Genomic DNA, 18,868 nt, shown 5'->3' on the forward strand with positions numbered 1-18,868 from the left:
GGCAATATCCTGGAAAAGCCATTTTTTAGAGAAATTACAGATGAAAATTATAGGCCATCTATTCAACCCGCCAGTCGAAGCTGGGATTGTTCTCCATGAAACATAAGGAGTCCTAGTTTCCTCCCTGAGAAGTGTTTGAGCCAGATTGCATACCTGTGTATCAGGACATGAAGGGCTCTTTCTTATATAGATCTCTCTTCCACACAGGAGAGACACTCAACTGTCCTTGAGCCACAGTTTTCTCCCTTCCCTTGCAAACTCTGTCAAGTTCTCTCTGGGCCAAGATCTATGGAAGGGAGTAGAATGGGTAGGAAAGTGATGTGTGGAGGTGCTCATTTTTCATACAGAAAACATTCAGAAAAGAGCTTGCTGTCATGGGCTTTTCTCCGTGAGTTGCTAGTCCAGTTGGGAGTTCATGATCCCACAACTGCTGTATTCAAGCTGCTAGGGATCAACAGCAAGGAGCCAGCATCGACTGTGCAGAAAATGTCTCTGTTCAATGATTCCCAGGGAGTCAACAAGTGTGGGAATGAATCCCTTTGTTTTTAACCACGGAAATCAACACATCCACCTCTGGATGCCATACTTTTGTGAAGGGACAATCTAGCTGCAGGTGCTGTAAAATCTCAGTTCAGATCACCAGCCGTGTGAACTGACCAGGCAACTGCACAGCTCATTTGGAATTGGAAGTACACAATCAGGCAGCCGCAGAGGCCCCCACCTCTTCTTCTTTTTTTTCTTTTTTTTTTTTTAAAAAGGCAAATACAATACAGTACTCTGTTAAACAGCAACTACTAAAAAAGGGAGGAAAGCAGCATTTTTCTTCTGCAAAGAAAGTTTGAGTTGAATTAAAGCAATTTTCCCTTGTAAACTCCTGAAACAACAACTGCAACATTTTGCTGAGAATTACGAAAGTTTCAGAGATATGAACATCGTTCCTGAAGGTATTTGTAAATCTGAGATTCTACTTCGTATAACCATGGTTTGTACCTGTGAACCAGAGTGCCATGGAATGAAGAATTCGTCTTATTAATTATCTATTAGTTTAATGTCTTTGTAGTTTGGTTAAACTTGCAGTTGTTCTAGTTTTTGTTTTGTTTTGTTTTTTTACACTGGCTCGAAATAGTCTCTCTCAGTGCTACTCTATGCAAGAAAAAAAGTGTTTACTAATGGCCCACTTAAATTGATCCATCTTTTCTTTTGTAAAACCATGCATATTATGTGGTAGAAAAGAGTGACAAATAATTTCTAAGGTGTTATTATTTCCCAAGCAAAGGAGGGATGGCAAAGGATCTTGTGAATCACAGAATTTACAAGCATATGATGCAGTCTGGGTGTACATTGCAAGGAAAGCAAAACTGCCTTTAAATTTCAAAGGGCTAGGACAGCAGGACCTGCTGAATAGCTTACTGGGTTTCACCACCGCCAAGATGTTGTTAGGCTCCAGTTTCCGGAGGGGATGGGGGAGCAGAATGAGAATGAAAGAGCTACAGAACCCAAAGTGAATTGTTCAGCCTGCCCAACTAGGGCATACAGATGTGAATTATCTGTCCATCCTCTGAAAGCGAAATCTTGCCTTTGGCATGAGACAAAAGCTTGCTTAATGTCTGCATCGTCCAGGATATACCGTTAAACCTTAGTGTTGTTGGCCATTAAACTGCACTTTTCTCAGTCAGTTGGCCTATAACTAAGACAACCATTTTTGAAAGTGGGAAGGGAATCTTCGATTGTCATAGCTGTGGTGTCTCAAGTGGGTGAATTTACTGCAGAGATTAAGAAGAACTCTTGCAGCACTGTACCAAGTATAGTGTACCTACAGCATTAGTGCAAAAGAAATTGCTGTTTTAAAAAATGTTCTGGAAATTAATGAAGAGGCAAATTGATGCACTTAATGTGGCAACTGCTATGCTATGCCAATGGCTATCTCTGAGGAATCATAGGGGTAAGAACCTGGGATGTCTGCTCCCTCTCAGTCCAGACAAAGCAGTGACAAGTGGGCTATGGGTTTTGTGGGCCTGAATACCACACAATGGTACCACACAATAGGGCCTGATTGGCAGCTTCTTGGTGTTCCTTATTGGTCCAGGCACACTTAAGCCTAGAGTATAGGTGACAGGAAGTTGTACAAATAGGTGAGCCCCTAGCTGACTGCTATGACAGACTCTTCTCTTTCATTTTCCTGGCTTTTGACTTGAGACCTGTTGTGACTTGTACCTTTTTTGATTGGCTCCCGGCAAGCAGGAGCGAGGAGGACGAAGGTGCACAGCAGGCCCATCACAGTGTGATAATTCAAGTTGCATGCTGGGGTGATGTAATCACAATATTGAGGTTCTTTTAGGTTTTGGCCTTTTTAGCCTTGTTTTGAAATTGGATTATCTTAATTTTTGGTTTATTGTGAAAGTCAAGCACTTATTTACAGTGTGTGAAAGTTGGCAGCCCCTCCAGCCATTTCCACTAGGCATGATGTCCAGTTCCCCATCCATGACACCAGTAGGAGTTAGGTCAGCCTGAATACAGCACCCACAATGTGCAGTAGTTCACAGCCCGAAGTGACATAGCTAGTCTGGCCAAAATTTTAGATGCAGACTAGGCCTAAGATGCTTCTATTTTAACAGAATTCTAATTCAGTGTCTTCCATAGAGCAATACAGATCTGCAGTAAAAACAACAAAAATAACCTGAAAGAGCTTTAAGAAAAGTGAAAATGGCAGGCCAAGATAGTTTTTGAACAGCTTGCTTATATCTCATCCCCTACTTCCCCCACCCCATCTAGAGACTGGCCTGCACCTACAACTTAGAGTTCAATCTATCTGCATCACTCAGGGCTCAGAAAAATTCTGTACCTTGTATGCCTGACACAGGTCAGGCTAAGCTCCGGTGTAGTTTCTGAAAGGTTGACCAAATAATTCTTCCATCACCTTACCTGTTACCTATTTGGGAGGGTGGGTTAATGATAATGTTGAAAAATCACCTTCCATTACTGTAATAGTGTCTATACAGATACAGTTCAGCTGCAGAGCTACAGCAGTGCCACTCTAGTACTTGTAGCTATATCCTGGAAGTTCAGGTTGTGATGTGAGTGATGGTGATCACTTGTTCCCAAGTATGATCATCTTCCATGGGAGCTGTGGATCCTCAGGTGGCTGATAAGTCTAGGCCTTAGAAACAAATTCTATTACAATGAGATATGATGTTTTCAGGTACTGCAGGATGCTGTTGACCATGACTGAAAGCCTGTCTCTCCTTCCTCCTGTGCCTCTTTTCCTCCTCAGCTTGTTGGTGGGCAAGTTCAAAATGCAGAGGGCCATCGTATATTATTTCTCCATTTCGAGCAATCCTGGGGAGTGCCTCCCAAGTGTCAATGTTCATATTGCACATTAAGTTATCCTTCAGCAAATTCTTACAATACTTCCATTGGGCTCCTGTGTTACAGTACCCTTCTTTCAGAACCTATTTGGGGAGCCAGTGATCTGGCATCCAGACAACATGACCAGTTCAGCAAAGTTCTTGACAGATGAACACTGCCTCAATACTTGTGCTGTTTGCCTCTTCCAGATATGCTAATATGGGTGTGTTTGTCTTCGCATTTGATCTTCAACATCTTGCAGAGGCAGTATTGGTGATGCCTCTCAAGGACTTTCAAGTGATACCTGTAGGTTGTCCAGGTTTCAGACCCATAAAACAATGTTGGCAGAAAAACAGCTTGATAAACAAGAGGCTTGGCATCTGTTCGAATGGCATGATATTCAAAAATTCTGTGCTGTAAATGAAGAAAAGCTGCACTAGTATAGTGCACATGATATTGGATTTCTGCATCAATATCTGACTTGGATGATAGACTTTCTTAAAGAGGATACGAGTCAGAGCATCCCTCCATTTCACTGTGTATCTCCTCCTTTTTCCAGACTTCACCTGCAATCATGGGAGTTGTGGTTAAGATCTTCATAATGGTTTTTCCAGCAAAAATTGATGGCTTCATTGTCCTTCAGAAGTGTGGATCCATCCTTAGAGCTGAGGGAATTCATGCCATGACAAGCTGGTCCTTAGACAGCCTTAATGGCACTAAAAGAAACCACGTGTTGTGGATGTCCATGAGATGTTAGAGTTTTTGCACTTTCTCGGTCAACCATTTATTTGTTCTTGAGTTTCCTGTTGTTACACTGGACTTCTGACCTCACCTTGGTGTGGTACTCTGTTTGTACTACGGTTTGTCATTCTGTAAAGCTTGAAATGCCATTTTTTTCTCATTGACGAGTTCCTCAATTTCAACATCATTCTCATCAAAGCAGTTCTAATGTTTTCTGGTTTTGTATTCTATGATTTCCTCACCGCCATTGGTGATTACTGCTTTCAGATGGCCGTTTCTTCTGGAAACTCTAACAGAGCTTTTCTTCTAAGTCTGCTTGGAAGTAGTCATGCTTAAAGAGGGTCCTTCAGATCTTGAACCTTTGGCTTGCGCCTGCCTTGCTTCTTTTGCAGCCTCTATTTGAGAGCAATCTTAATTTTTGTTGTGGATTGAGTGAGGCTGTGATCATCAGCACTTGTCAGAAGTATGCTGCTATGATCTTGGCACAAATTATGACATAGTCAAGATGCCAGTGCTTGGAATGTGGAGGTCTCCAAAATGTATTGAACTTTGTACTTTTGTCGGAAAAGTGCGTCCATGATAAGTTCATGTTCAGTACCTTTGGACAAGAGCAAAATTCCATTTGAGTTACTTTTGCCAACTTCTTGTTTTCTGATGGCTTCTTTCCACAGGTTGAGTCTCAACACATCCATCAGATTTTGTAAGCAGGATGACTGTGCGTTCCTAATGTTTCTACATCTACAAAAAAATACCTGTTGCAATAGCTAACATCAGCATGACAAAATGTGACAACACATTAAGACCATAGAACTCAACTCAGATATGACTGACACTAAGTAAAACAAAAGCAAAAAATGCATGGTTACAATATGAAGTTTTGGCTGGATTTGGTCTATTATATATACATTCAAACTAAATCTCTGGTTATTTACAGAGAGCTAAACACGCTGTGGACAAGATTCCAGTGCAGGGGCTGTGGAGGTTGAATTATTGTCCTAGTCTGCAGGCAGTGTGGGTGGTATATGAATGGCTCTACTACGGCTTGTACTTCAATGTATTATCATGGCTCAATGTGCTGGTTACATGGATTTCATGGCTCATTAGTCAGACCTTTTGGTTTCCGCACCCCTTCTGCCATCTTTTTTTCCCGAACACATAGGTGCCATGACAACCTAGGTACATCAGAGTCTCTCTTTGCAGCTTCTTCCTTTGTCAGAACCACCACAAAACAAAAGAACAGCTGTTTTACCTGTATTTGGGGCTTTCTGCACATCCCTGTGAGGTTGAGAAGATTCACTCTGGAAAGGAGGAAAAAGCTCATAGTGGTGTTTGAAGTTTACCAGTTGTTGAAAGATTCATTGTGAAATGTTCTGGGCTTTCCTCTGTAAATGCTACAGATTATTTGCTCGTGTAGTAAATGGGTAAAACTCCATGAGCTTGGTAAAGCTGATGCCTGAAGGGAAATTTCCCTAAATGTTAATATGTTGTTAATGCAGCATATTAGCAGAAACAGACAATAGGATTTTATATACTTGCCATCTTAAAGAACATTTTCTCCCCATATGTATCCTCATTTTCCCATCTTTAGTTCAGATAAGAAAATAATATTCTCCCTTTTAAACACACACAAATAACTTCGGGAAACCAGCTATGTATGTTGAGAATGTTTGATGAAAGTGATGGCTTAGGTATAATATTTCAAAATTGAACTGTTGAGTGCTTGTTGTTCGAAGTTATTAAAAAGCCGCAAAGCACACTTGTACAATCCCACATGCTCCATGTTCTGATTATCTTTTTCTGTGCTATGCAAAATTAAAATGTGAAAGTGCTTTTTTTGTTGCTGATACTTGCCAGTACTGAGTACTGGGACCTCTTCAGCCCAAGCTTGGGATTGGCTGGGGTGTAGGAGTTGGGATTCATCTGAGCATCTGCTCCTCACTTTATTTTTTAACAAAAAAAAAGCACTGCTAAAATGTAATGTGAGTTGATGTCTGTGATTATCCATCTTAAGTGATCATTTCCAAAACTAGCATTGCTTTGTTTGTTTCTTTTGGGTTTGATTATTCTTTGCCACAGTGTTTTCTTAAGCTTTGTTAATTTACCCTAAGTAATGTGGCAAGCCAACATAGTACAGCAGAAAGTTTGAAACAGAACTTGTTTGCTTGATTTTGTCACTTAAAAGAAATATCTCAGCAATATAGTGGCATTGATATTGCATTCTTTCTTGAAGCTTCAAGGAAGTACCGGACACAAAGAACACTCCAAAGAAAATCCAAATCTGCTCCAGGGAAAACAGTCTGATGAGTGCTATACTAGTCTGTCGTCCAATTATGTTAATGATACTGTCCAGTTAGAAGTCCCTTCAAAGCCCCATGCTGGCACACAATCAGAAAACCTTTAAAAAGCAGTGCCTTGGATGACTATTAACGTTATTACTGTCATCTTGATGATGCGGAAATTGTACAAGTCCGTTGAATCACGTTTAAAATCCACATACCAACAATGAAGCAGTCCCATTTACTTCAGATAAATGTACTCTGAAAAATCTCCTTCTGCTGATATGTGAATCAATGACTCTTAAATATAGATTTATTGCTACTCAAATATGCTGTCTTCTTTGTGCAGCCTGGTGTTTGTTTTTGTCGTGTGTGTGTGTGTCTTAAGGCTTGTTAGAATCTTTAAGGATTGCTTAGAACAGATGCACAGTTTGAGCCATTTTAGCTGTGTCCATGGTATTTGTGGGTAAGATATTCGTGCATATAGAAAACTACATTGATATATGCAAAGAGGTATTTGCATGATTAAATAATTGGGCTGATTAGCTAATTATGTGCCTCGCTGTCCTCAGTCTACATGAACACACATGATTTTGTGTATGCAAAGTGATGTAATCATAAATGTTTCAGGTAAAATTAAACTGGAAATGCAGCCCATGATGTTTACACATTTATACTTCATGTTACTTTTCTTATTTCCAGCGAAGAGTATACCTGGAAGAGAGGAGGGGGTTTGTGCATTGTATGCTATTTTTATTGGATTATAGCGATGAGCATATTGGCTGCTTCACAGAAGACCTAGAAGGACACCTTACTATTTGTCTTTTACATGACAAGTAAGGGTGGGAAAATCAAATAGAATGAGGCCTGCAAGAATTACAGCAGTACAGTTATGCAAGTTACACGCTTCAGCATGTGCACATCATAGTGATTCTGGATTTTTTTCCGTTCTAATTCTATTATAATAATAATAAAAGAAATAAAGATATGGCAGACTGAGTAATTAATATTCATATATTGTAAACTGATTTTGTTGTTTCTGCACTCTAGTAAATGTTCACAATATGTTCCTATAGCCAGGAGTAAAAATATTGTAACTTCTTTTTTGTAATAAATATTATGCTGCTTATTAGGAATAAGCGTAATCAAGCTTTTATATTTGTGTATGTGAAATTTTTCTTTAAAATGCTTCTTCATCTGTTGTGTGCTAAAATTAGGACTCTGGATTGATATTTAGGTTTGGTAGAATTTAATTTTTTTTTTTTTATAATTTTGGTGGATAATATTGGTTTAGGTATTTTTTCTTTACTTTTTTTATTTAGTCTCACTGTTCTGCAAAACTATGGGACAAATGTTCAGATATTAAAGGAGAATTATACAATTTATATGAGAATAGATACTGAGATTCAAAAAAGCTCAAGCTTTGTAATAGTTGCAAATTTGCACCTTGTTTGTATGTCTAGCTCTAACCAATCTCCTGGGTGAGTATAACTTGCACAAAACATTTATTCTCCAGATAATTTATGCTCTCATTGACTTTGGCAGTAGTAATTAATAATTTTTATGTGAAAACGGTGTGATTTCCTTCACATTAAGACCTACATTCAAGTTCATAATTTACGTGTGCAATATTTATGCACACAGTTTTGCACATAAATTATATTTTACCCACTTTCAAATCCCGTTTTTACTGCCAAAGTGGTTTTGAGGAGCCATAACATAAATGAGAATTGGGGCCATTGTGTTTTGACTGTGAGTAGTTCAGCATCGGATACATGGGTGTGTCACTGCACACACTTTTCTTAGTAAATTGAAGGATGCCAATAAAAATGGATTTTCTTTTTGCAGTTTAGTTTCTCTGAATCATCTTTGCCAAATAAATCTCCAACTTTGATTCATGAACCGCCTGTGATGAGCAGAACCATCTTGGTTGCTCTTTACTACAATGAATTACCAAGATTTGTTGTACCTCATCTTCACATTTGAAATTTTTTTGAGTAAAAGTTGGAGAATTTGTATTACAGAGGAGGTTAATAACAAAAAGACAAAAGGAAACAAAGTAAATAGTATTCTGAATGTCCGTTATGCTTTCTGTTTTAGGCATTTTTTTTATTCTAACATCTTATTTTTGCAGCTCTTTAAACACAAGTATTAATGCCGGCTCCATTCAAACTAGATTTGTTTTTGTCACTAAAACAATGCACATGTTAATATATCTTATTTCTCACTTACATTTTGCTTGCTTATAAAGAGTTGATAGAGGTGTTCAGATTTCAGTGGTGAGTGGTGCATAAATGTGAGAGAGACAATATAAGAAATATGTTCACACCTACTGAAATCTGATGTACAGTAATTGATAATTATAGTGTGAATGTATCTTTTTACAAATACTGTTGCTTATGAGGTGACATGCTTTTTAATATACTTACAGTATGAAAGAGGCTGGTTTAGGCCATAAGCAATGGAGAGGTGGTCTCATTCCATCAAACTGCAAGGAGTGTCCAGGAGTTTATACCCATCCTGTTTGTGGATCAGATGGTCACACATATTCTTCTCAGGTAAGAATAAAATAAAGAATCATTCATTTGTTGCTGAAGGCAGTTAAGATTTCCAAAACCTTTCCGGTATTCTTAGGTTGAATAAAAAGGGAGTTACTTCACTTTAAACAGCATAAAGCCCTGTCCTGGGCTGTCACCCATTTGGGGAAAAAAAAAATCCAACACACTGTGACACTAGAAATAGAACCCCAACAAATTTCACCCAGCATAAAACAAATAGTTGGCAAGAAATGAATAAATAAAATGGTACTGTATTCCCCTGCCTCAGATTCCAGACGAAATCCTACTTCTTGTCCCTCTCCTCCTAGCTAAGCCTTCACAAATGCCAGGTCAAAAATTAATTGTGCAGCATACCCTGAAGAATAAAAATTCAAGCTGTTTCAGACCTGTAGAGGGTAAATGGCAAAGGCGAGGTAGAACACCTTGCTAGGAGTTCACTCTCTTAAATCAAGGAACTGTAGCCCAAGCTCTTCTGCTAAGTGTGAATGTGGCAGCTGTGGATGAGGAGAGAAAATTCATCCATAGGTATGTCTAAGGCTGTTAGGAAGAAAGACCATCACTTTAACTCTACCCATGAGCCACCAGAAGACACCCATTGAAAATTCTTGGGCAAAGGTGTCATGCTTCCTGTGAGATACTACTACTAATAAGCAAGCTGCTTCAGTCTCCCTTGTATGTAGTTTCCTAATGGGTTTAAGGTATGGCATGTTAACAGTAGTCTAATTTTCAAGTCACAATGGGGTGGATTATAATAGCCATGTTTGCATCCAGAAGTAAAGTTTGCAACCAATAGATTAGGCATGTATGGGAAAAGGCAGCTAGAAATTTTGCCAGGTCCTCAAGTTACAAATGCTATTGAAAATGTTAGGCATACTCTTTCTCGCTGTTGCCTAGTATAAATTTAACCAGCTCCTCTAATTGCTTCCTGCAGTGCACCACAAACAACCTTAGTCTTACAAGGATGTTCTCACAACAACCTTACTGTCAATGTCTCCAAGTATCTCACACACACAGAGTAAGACCCTTGACTATTTGTGAAGCTGGATGAGGACACACATTTGAGTGTAATTACCATATTGAAAGCGCTTCAGTATGCTGATAAAACTCGAGTTTATATTTCCTCATCCAGCTTTGAGAGCACAGTACCTTTTCACTGACTATCCTGACAGCTCATAAACTGAAAAAAAGTGGTGACAACACGGAAGCCTGTACTGCAGAGCATAACAAAACAGTCTGATGCTGGACATATATTCTTCTGAGATTTTTGGGAGGAAAGATTGAACCGTTCCTTCCCACCCCCGCAGAGACCATTCTGTCTGCTCCTGTCAGCAAATTGCTAATAAGAGGAGAGAGATTGTTTTTCATAGTTACTCCCAGAACTTTTACTTAGGTGACCTAAATGTGTGCCACTCCTTATACAGGACTCTGAGCAAAACTCTAGTCCTTTGTCAGCAAAATGTGTTTTAAAAAAAAAAAAAAAAAAGAGCAGAGGTACACAACAGCGGTCCTTCAAAAGAAGTTCTTCTGGAAGATCTCTTCTGAAAAAACTGCTTCCAAAAGATTGTGACCACACATTAGAAAAGCGGATCAAAAAATCGATCTGCTCTTTCAAAATAAAATGCCACGAAACACCACAGATCAAAAAATCCGGTACAATGGAGGACTGCTCTTTTGGGGGAAAAAAAGGTGGGGAGGGTGGCTCTGGAGCATTTACATATTGTTTTCCCCAGAGAAACTGTCAGAAAAAGGCAGTCTTCCTCATCCGGGGGAAGAAGAGGGCTGCTGGAGAAAGTGTTATGTTCTTCTGATTTAATATTGGAAGAACGCATTTTGTGTAGATGCTTCACTGGTTTTTACAAAAGACCCACAGTTTTTTGAAAAAACTCCCGAGTGTAAACATAGCCCAGGAGATCCATAGCTGTTTACAAATACTCTTACATGTTTTGAAAGATGATGTGCTTTCACCATTCTCTAATTTCTGATGCTTGTGTACCACAATAAAGGTCCAATCCAGGTGGAGCAATCACTCTTGAAATTGACATAAAAGGTGAATATTTTGATTCATTTACTTCAGGCAAAAAATATTTTGATTTTTGTTAAACTTCAGTGAGATCTTGGTATTGTTCTACAATATAGTTACTTTTTTTTATTGGGAGTATAGTTGCCAATAATTGCTGCAAATATATGTTCTGAACACAAGTTAATAGAAGATATTGGTGTTCTAGAACTGCAGAGTTCATTGGTATAATTTCCCAGTGGACAGTGCTATGGGATTACCATTCCATGCTCTGATTAAATCCATGTCATGTTTGCTGTTTGAACTGCATAATTGTTAAAAACCTTAAAACTTACTTTCACTTTCTGAAAACTTAGGTGAGGTCATAACTGGTAGATGAGCCACAGTGGAAAAAAAGATTAAAAGATTATCTTCAAAACAAAGAATATATAGAGCCTGATTTTGTCAGTTATCAAGCAGTGATTTAATTGGGAGAACAGAATCAAGCTAATATGCTATGCAGCAGGAGTATCTGGCCTGTAATTATTAATATGCAGTCAATGTAAAGAAAAGGTAGGAAAGTCAAATGCTTTTTACATAATGAAGGAAATATTAAAAGAAGAAAAATATAGTGAAACGTTGACTAATGAGAATCAGCATCAGTGGCTATACAGGAAAACAATCAATTTAAAGGGACACTGTAGTTTTCTTACCTGCATAAGCAATCTGTTCTTGTTTTAATTAAAAATTTTTGGTTATACAAAGGTTACTTTTCATTGTTGGCCATGTTTTACCTTCTGCATTTCTCTCAGCTTGGGTAAAGAAAGTAGACCAGTTACTCTCCAATCAATTTGATATATAGACACTTGCCTTGCCAAAATATAAGGGATTGTTTATGAAGTATTACAACTTTCTTTAAAAGAATTATAAAACAGATTTTTTTACCTATATGTTAAGCACTTATCTTGAATGTGTATGTAGTGCCTTGGATTTCATTCATACATAGTAATATAGTACTAAACATTTGTTTCAGCTGTTACAGAATGTAAAACTAACAGTTACAGAATAACAATAATTTCAGTATTTTTTTAAGAAGTGCTACAGAAACAAATGATTTTATTTTCAAAGCTCGCTGCTAGCTTTTTTGGTTTCATTCCAATATAGCCAGGGCACTAAGCTGCAAATCAGCTTTGTGGCTCGTGACAGTATCCACAAGGCTCTCAAGTCTTTTTCACCTATATAGGAAAAAAAATTCTATCTGTGAAAAGTGTATCTGGTTGATGCTATGTCTTCATTTACTCTTAGAGATGAAAGGACTCTATTCATAGAACATTGAGCCATAAACATTTTTATTCTGAGACATTCCTATGATAACATCATGGTTATAGGCAAACAAACTTGGTCCCTTAAAATTAGGAGATGAATTTGAGAATAATGTACTATTTTTCAAAAATATATGGGGTCCTAACTGGTTTGGGCTGACTGGAGAGATCAAAGGGAAAGGAAATTGAAAAGTTTTACAGAATGCCTGATAGGAATGGACTGTAGCTACTTTACAAATAGATAATCAGCAGTTGTGTGTGTATGATTTATTCAACCATCTGATATTATGAGCTGTGTTCATCAGAAATGTTGTGTCAGTAAATTAATATAGAATAGTTGTGAACGTGTACTATGTTGTTCCTGATGATGTGAAAATCTCAATCAGTTGTATTATTAAATTTACATGGATCTAACTTTCTGCATGTTTAACTTCATTTCCCAAAGTTTTTGATTTCTGTTGTAAGACCAATGCTATTTTTATCACATGCCAATATATATCTTAGAATTGGGTTTAGTTATGTTATAAAGCCCTCCACATGCCTTAATGTTGGGAGTAGGAAAAAAGCTTGAGGAAGTCCTTAGAAATATAGTAGTAGAGCTGTTTAATCTTTATGGTGTGTCCTATGATAAAATTTGAAATTGATTAATTTCTCATCTACTGAATCAGTTTCAAGTGATATTTTCAGAAACATGTTTGGCATTTCCTTTCTAATTCAGAAAATATTGTAAATTAAATCTGTACAGTAATCCCCCAGTATGTGCAATTTCAATTTGCATTTAACTTGCATTAGTGTGAGTAAAATGCACATCAGAAGCACTTCATCCCTCCAGATGGGAGAAGCAGGGGAGAAGCCCCACCTCAGCAGTTGTCTGCTCTCTGGACTCCACAGCTGGGGGAGCCTGGCAGGTGGAGAGTTGTTGCAATGCAGTTTCTCCAGGAGAAACTGCGCCACTGCATCTGTCTGCCCACGCCACAGCAGCTCTCTGCCCACCGAACTCTCCCAGCTGGGAGAAGCTGCAATGCAGCAGCTCTCTGCCCAACCGGTTCTCCCAGCTCGGGGAGCTGGCTGGGGCAGACAGCCAGGGTGGCGTGGCACTTGGGGGTCTACTGTGTATGTATTCAGTCTCCAGAACCTGCAGAATTATTTGATTCATATTATTCCAAACTGATACCTTACAAAGGGGTTAGCTATCAGAAAGTTTAAATATATGATCTGTTTATTTGTTAACAGTAAATAGAAATAAATTGACATATTCCTGACTGAGCACACCCTGGTCACAATATTCTTAATTAGAATAATTCTTTGCATCCTGGCACTCTGACTTTGTTTATGAAACAGCATTGGAGCAGCTACAGCAGTAAATGAGCTATGGACAAATATCAAGCTTTAATGCTATGGCACAGCTTTTATTAATACCATCCTCGTTCAATTTAGTAGGTATGGAAACTGCCATCCATGAGATCATGTAACTGTGATATCCTTTCAGGAAACAGATTAATTCCATCACAGAAACTGAGATCTTCCCTATTTATAGCTCTTCTTGACTAATATTACCTTGATTGTGATTACATCAATATCCTCAATCCCAAACTAATGTGTGAACCTCCTTGTCTGCCAGCCAACCGTTTGTGTACCCAGTGGATTATACTGCAATTTTAGGCCTTGCTTGGTGCTGAGTGTTTGATTAACCCTGAAAGGACAAATTAGAAATGTGATAACTAAACCTAGAGATCCAACAATACAATATAGCCATCCAAAATTGTCTCAGTACTGATCTTTCACATTTTTACCTTTTTTTCCCCTTCCCTAGCTGCCTCAGTTCCTGCTCCTCTATTCCATTTTTAAAGACCTATAGGGATCTGAGATCTCTTTTCTGTATGAAGCTGGTGAATAGTTTCTGATCTCTTCCAAACTTTTACTCTGACAGTGATATGTGTTGGATGGTGCAATAAAGGTTACATTTTGCACAGTGACACATATGCACTCTGGAAATTTGGTTGACTGGCTATTAATAATGTCCTATCAGGAAACAATCTTCCTAGTATGAAAGATGTCTGTCCAGATCGTGATGGTTAGGAGAGCATGAAGGAACTTTAGCAGTATAATGTTCTTAACAGTTTCTCACATTGTGCTGTTCCCTGATCATTGGTCTCAAAAGTGTAAAATGAAGTTGATTTTTCTCCCCCCAGTACATTTAGCTGTATCTGGAACTTAAGTACTGATCTTCAGTCAGACACCCCAAAAAGATTATATTAAATCTGTCCAGACATTGTTCTAAAAGGAGAAAGGTGCTCTCATATTTCTGTGTAAGGACTCATTCCATCTCAGTGTGTCAGCTGCTTTTGACACCATCAGCCACCTTTTCTTCTTAATATCTCTTCCTCTTTTGGTTTCATTTGTTCTCTCCTGTTGGCCAACTTAATATGTCCTTCAGCTTTTCATTCCACTCCATGGTCCATTCCTTGTTGTGGAGAAGTGGCTTGTGTCTCAATTACCCAGAGAGCTATGGCAGCAGGAGCCAGCGGCTCCAGGAAGGGTTACCCAAACTGGACAGGTCAAAGGATGGAGACTAGACAAATTTGAATTACCTCTTCCAAAGGTAAAAGGCAATGGCTTAGGGTTAACAAGCCTATCGATTGAAAAAACAAAATAAAACTTAACAGAAACATCTACAAGGAAACATACAACTACGCAAGACTTGAGAGGAGTTGGCAATCTGCTTGGATTGAGTGTGAAGTGTGGTGGGGAAAGTTGAAAGGAAGCTGCACCACAGATGACCCTTCTCTCACACAGGAGAACCACTCAGTTTGGTACGTGGAATGTTTGGACCATGTATCAAGCAGGGAATATGTACAGATTGCAGTGGAGATGAAACAGTACTAGCTTGCAGTTGTGGCCTTGTGTGAGACAACGTGGGCAATCTGGCCAGCTACACCAGGCAACAGGTGAAACCCTCATCTACGCAGGACATGAAGAAGATGGCACACCACACACAAAGGTGAGGGCTTGAGGTTATCTAGAGAGACATCTGGTGCTTTAATGGAGTGAACAGCAGAATCATCATGCATTATCACAGCCAGATTCTATACCAAAGTGCAGAAGGTACTAGGTATGCAATGTTATGCATCAACCATTGAAGCAGCTAAGAAATGTAGAACAGACTTGTACGTGAAACTACAAAGTGCTGTGAATCAGAAAGCAAAGAAAGATGTCTTGATTCTGATGAGTGACTTCAATGCAAAAATTGGAAGCATAAATACAGGTAGAGAAGAGACCATGGGAAAAGAAGGCATATGCAATATGAATGCAAATTAAGAACGCTTCAGTGATTTTGGTTCCTTCAAGAGATTAGTGATAGGTGGTGGTGTTTTTCCCATACAAAAGGATCCATAAGGTCATCGGGGTTTCACCGGACCATCAGTCAGAAAACTAGATTGATCCCATCTGTATCAGCAGTTCTTTCAGAAGATCGATGCAGGACATCAGTGCTAGAAGTGGAGCAGATGTAGGTTTAGACTAGCAGTAGGTCACGATAAAACCAAAGTTCAAACTCAAAAGGTACACCACAAAAGTGACCAACTCAGAATTGAGATTCAGCATGGAGCAGCTAAAGGATATAGAATCAAGAGCTGTGTTTCAGGTGGAGCCGTCCAACAGATAAGCACTTTTGACAAACCTCATCCCAAAAGATGCTACTGTGGAACAAATTTGGGAACACGCCAAAATAGCCTGGAAAGAGATGTGTGACAAAACAGTGGGGAAGAGTAAGTCAAGTCAACTTCTCATTCGGAGGATCCTCTCTCAACATTTTTCTGGGTTTAATTGGGTGGCTGCCCTCCACTGGTAGAAAAGGAGTTAAAAGCAGACTGAGGCTGGGTCTACACTGCAGAATTTTGTTGACAGAAGTTACTGTCAGGACATATATCCTGACAGAACTTCTGTTGACAGAATGTATCCACGTCTAATATGCTTTCTACGGGAGCAACTTAACTCTCCTGAGAGAGCTGCTGCTCCCGGTGTGCCTGCCCCAGCTCCTCACTGGCTGCGTGCCTCTGGTGGGACAACTGATGGGAGTGGCAGGGGATGGGGGGAGCAGAGGGGAAAGGGAGAGGAACTGCAGGGCAGAAGTTGGGGGGATGGGCAAGGTTATAAAGGGGAGGATGGGCGGGGAGGCTGTGAGAGGGGGTCCCAGTAGTTCTGGGTTGGCACAGCATGGGAGCTGCTTGAGGGAGGAGCAGGATGGGAGTGTGATTCCTTTCCAAGAGCTGCCGCCTCAGCCCTGCAGTTTTTCTTCCTTTCCTTGGTAACCTCCCCCCTCCCTCCCAGGACACAGAGAGAAGAGGGCAGGGAAGCAGCTCCCACAAAACCTTGCCCTGGCTCTGCACCTCGGTGCCCAGGGACTCTCCAGCAACACCGAGAAATTGACAGCAATGCTGGGCCCCGACAGGTGGTGGGAAGATGCTAAAGAGCAACCCCTCATCACCTTTTAGGTTCTGGAACCTGCTCCCGCGGCCTTTGTCGGGGTGAGCCTCCAGGAGATACGGACCCAGACCGTCACCCCCCTTTGGAAGACTAGGGCTGAGGAGAACAATGACGTAGGCAGCAGAATTTTATGAAACACAAACAATTAATTTATTAATATTCAGGGAAGGAACAGGAATATTATTGCAAGTTCTTGTTCTAATATGCACTTACTTGAATTAAGAGAAAGATGATCATATTTAACACAAGGTTGTGACAAGGTCTCAGGTAGGTTTGGCACAGAGGTTAGTTTAAAGGAAAGTAATAACTATATGTGTGTATATATATATGTATGTATTTTGAATTAAAGGAGGGAGAAGGCGCTACTCCCCTTACCCTTACCAGGATCGGGTCGCTACTCCAATCCAAATAATTTTAAAAAAGGCCGATGGAGGGTTTACCTCTCTGTCGAGCCAAGTAGGAAAATGAGGAAAAAGGGAGGCCACACCTTCACCTTGGTATGTATTTCTCCAACAAGTTGCTAACAGGTTACTAACAATTCCCCTCAAACTAATTATTAATGACTAACAATTATTATCTATAATTAACTGCTAAAATAATTTAACAATCTTGTTACTAACAATCCTACCTATTACTAACAATTCAACTATTTAACTAACATTAAAAGACACTAGCTATGAAAGCAGATCAATTAAAGTAATAACAGTTCCAGATTATAATTATAAATAGTCTTAGTAAATGTCTCTTTTGGACTAAAGTTCAGCCAGAGGCCAGCAAGGCCTGGCCTAAGGTTGGTCCTCGGGGTGCTGCACCTGCCCTGCCAGGCAGGCATGCAGCAGGGGGATCGGGCAGGGGGATCGGCCATGCTCCCCCACTAGGGGTCCCTTAGCTACTGGCTGAAGCGGTGATGCTTTGTCTGTAGGCTCTGCACAAAGCGCCGGCCTGCCGGTGAGATAGGATACTTGTCTGGAAAACGTGTCAGGTCCGGTATTAGGCTGCTCTTGGCAGGCCCTGGAGTTTACTGCGCCAGGGATGCAGTACCTGCACGAACGCAGGCCAGTTCAACCCGTGGCAAGTTCCCCCACAGAGACACTGCCTTGCTGCTGAAGACGCTGCCTCAGGGACGCTGGGTGGTGACAGTCTTGCGCCTCGCTGGAAGGTGACACTATTGCCCCTTGAGTCTTCAATCTTCGCCCAAAGGGCTGACCTAGGGACTTGGTGGACGCTCTTATGAGCCGTGCCTTCCCATCCAGGGCTGAGTAGAATGGGCTGCGAGCCCTGCTTACATAGAAGGTCTTCATGACTCATGAGACCATTACCATACAGGTCAAGTCCTCAACTAGGTCCACCCTCTGGTGGAAAGTTCTGGAAACCATCCAGGCTTACCCAATCAGATTGCCCCTATGCAAATCTGGACACCCCTGATTCATGAATATGGATGAGCACGTGGAACAATTCAAATTCCCGGGGGAGCTACCGGTTAAAAAGAACTGTTAGAGTGCTGCCAACGGGCAAGCAATGACAGTTTAAAGCTTCATGTGTCTGAGGGGATTTTTCTCACACAGCCCCTTCCTGCCAAAATCATGGTGTCCCTGACTCATGGGGGCGCTAATGCCCATACAGATGATTTACACATGACACTCAGCAGGAGGCACAGATGTGGAGCTCCCCCATGCACACCAGCACTAGAGAAACATGGAATATGTTTACCTATACCAGTTTTTACTCATGGCCAATTATATGTGGCTGTCAGTTGGGTAGGCATCCCTGGAAACTTCAAGATATACGCAGGTTGGCAGTGTTTCCATAGGACACCAAGGTGAAACATACAGGCTAGGTCTAAGAATATGCTTACCCTAATGTCCAGTATGCAGAAGTGGTACAGATATGAGTGCTTGTAGGAAAGATTAGTGTAGTGTTTGTATATGGGACAAATCAATCAAATTTTATTTGAAAACCAACAAGATATGCATTAGCTTACATATTGGAAACAACCAGTGCTACCTGTGCAAATAAGAACTTTGGATGTAGCCACCCCAAAGGGGTGGCCCCTGCGAGTATAAATTATAATTATGGACTAAGAAAAGGCCAGCATTATGTGCTTACTAATCTTAGCCAAAGACTTTTGTAAAGTTTATGTCTTTT

The 18,868-nt window shown here is 40.2% G+C and overlaps 1 protein-coding gene across 1 annotated transcript in view; it reads left to right on the plus strand.

Annotated features, from left to right (window-relative positions):
- Window positions 1-18,868, plus strand: part of SPOCK3 (SPARC (osteonectin), cwcv and kazal like domains proteoglycan 3) — a 414,135-nt gene that overhangs the window by 246,450 nt on the left and 148,817 nt on the right. The window contains exon 5 of the mRNA XM_074993065.1: window positions 8,794-8,920. Coding sequence (XP_074849166.1) covers window positions 8,794-8,920 — 127 coding nt within the window. The remainder of the gene's footprint in view (window positions 1-8,793; window positions 8,921-18,868) is intronic.

Source organism: Carettochelys insculpta, chromosome 4, assembly GCF_033958435.1.
Source record: "Carettochelys insculpta isolate YL-2023 chromosome 4, ASM3395843v1, whole genome shotgun sequence".
Lineage (NCBI taxonomy): Eukaryota > Metazoa > Chordata > Testudines > Carettochelyidae > Carettochelys > Carettochelys insculpta.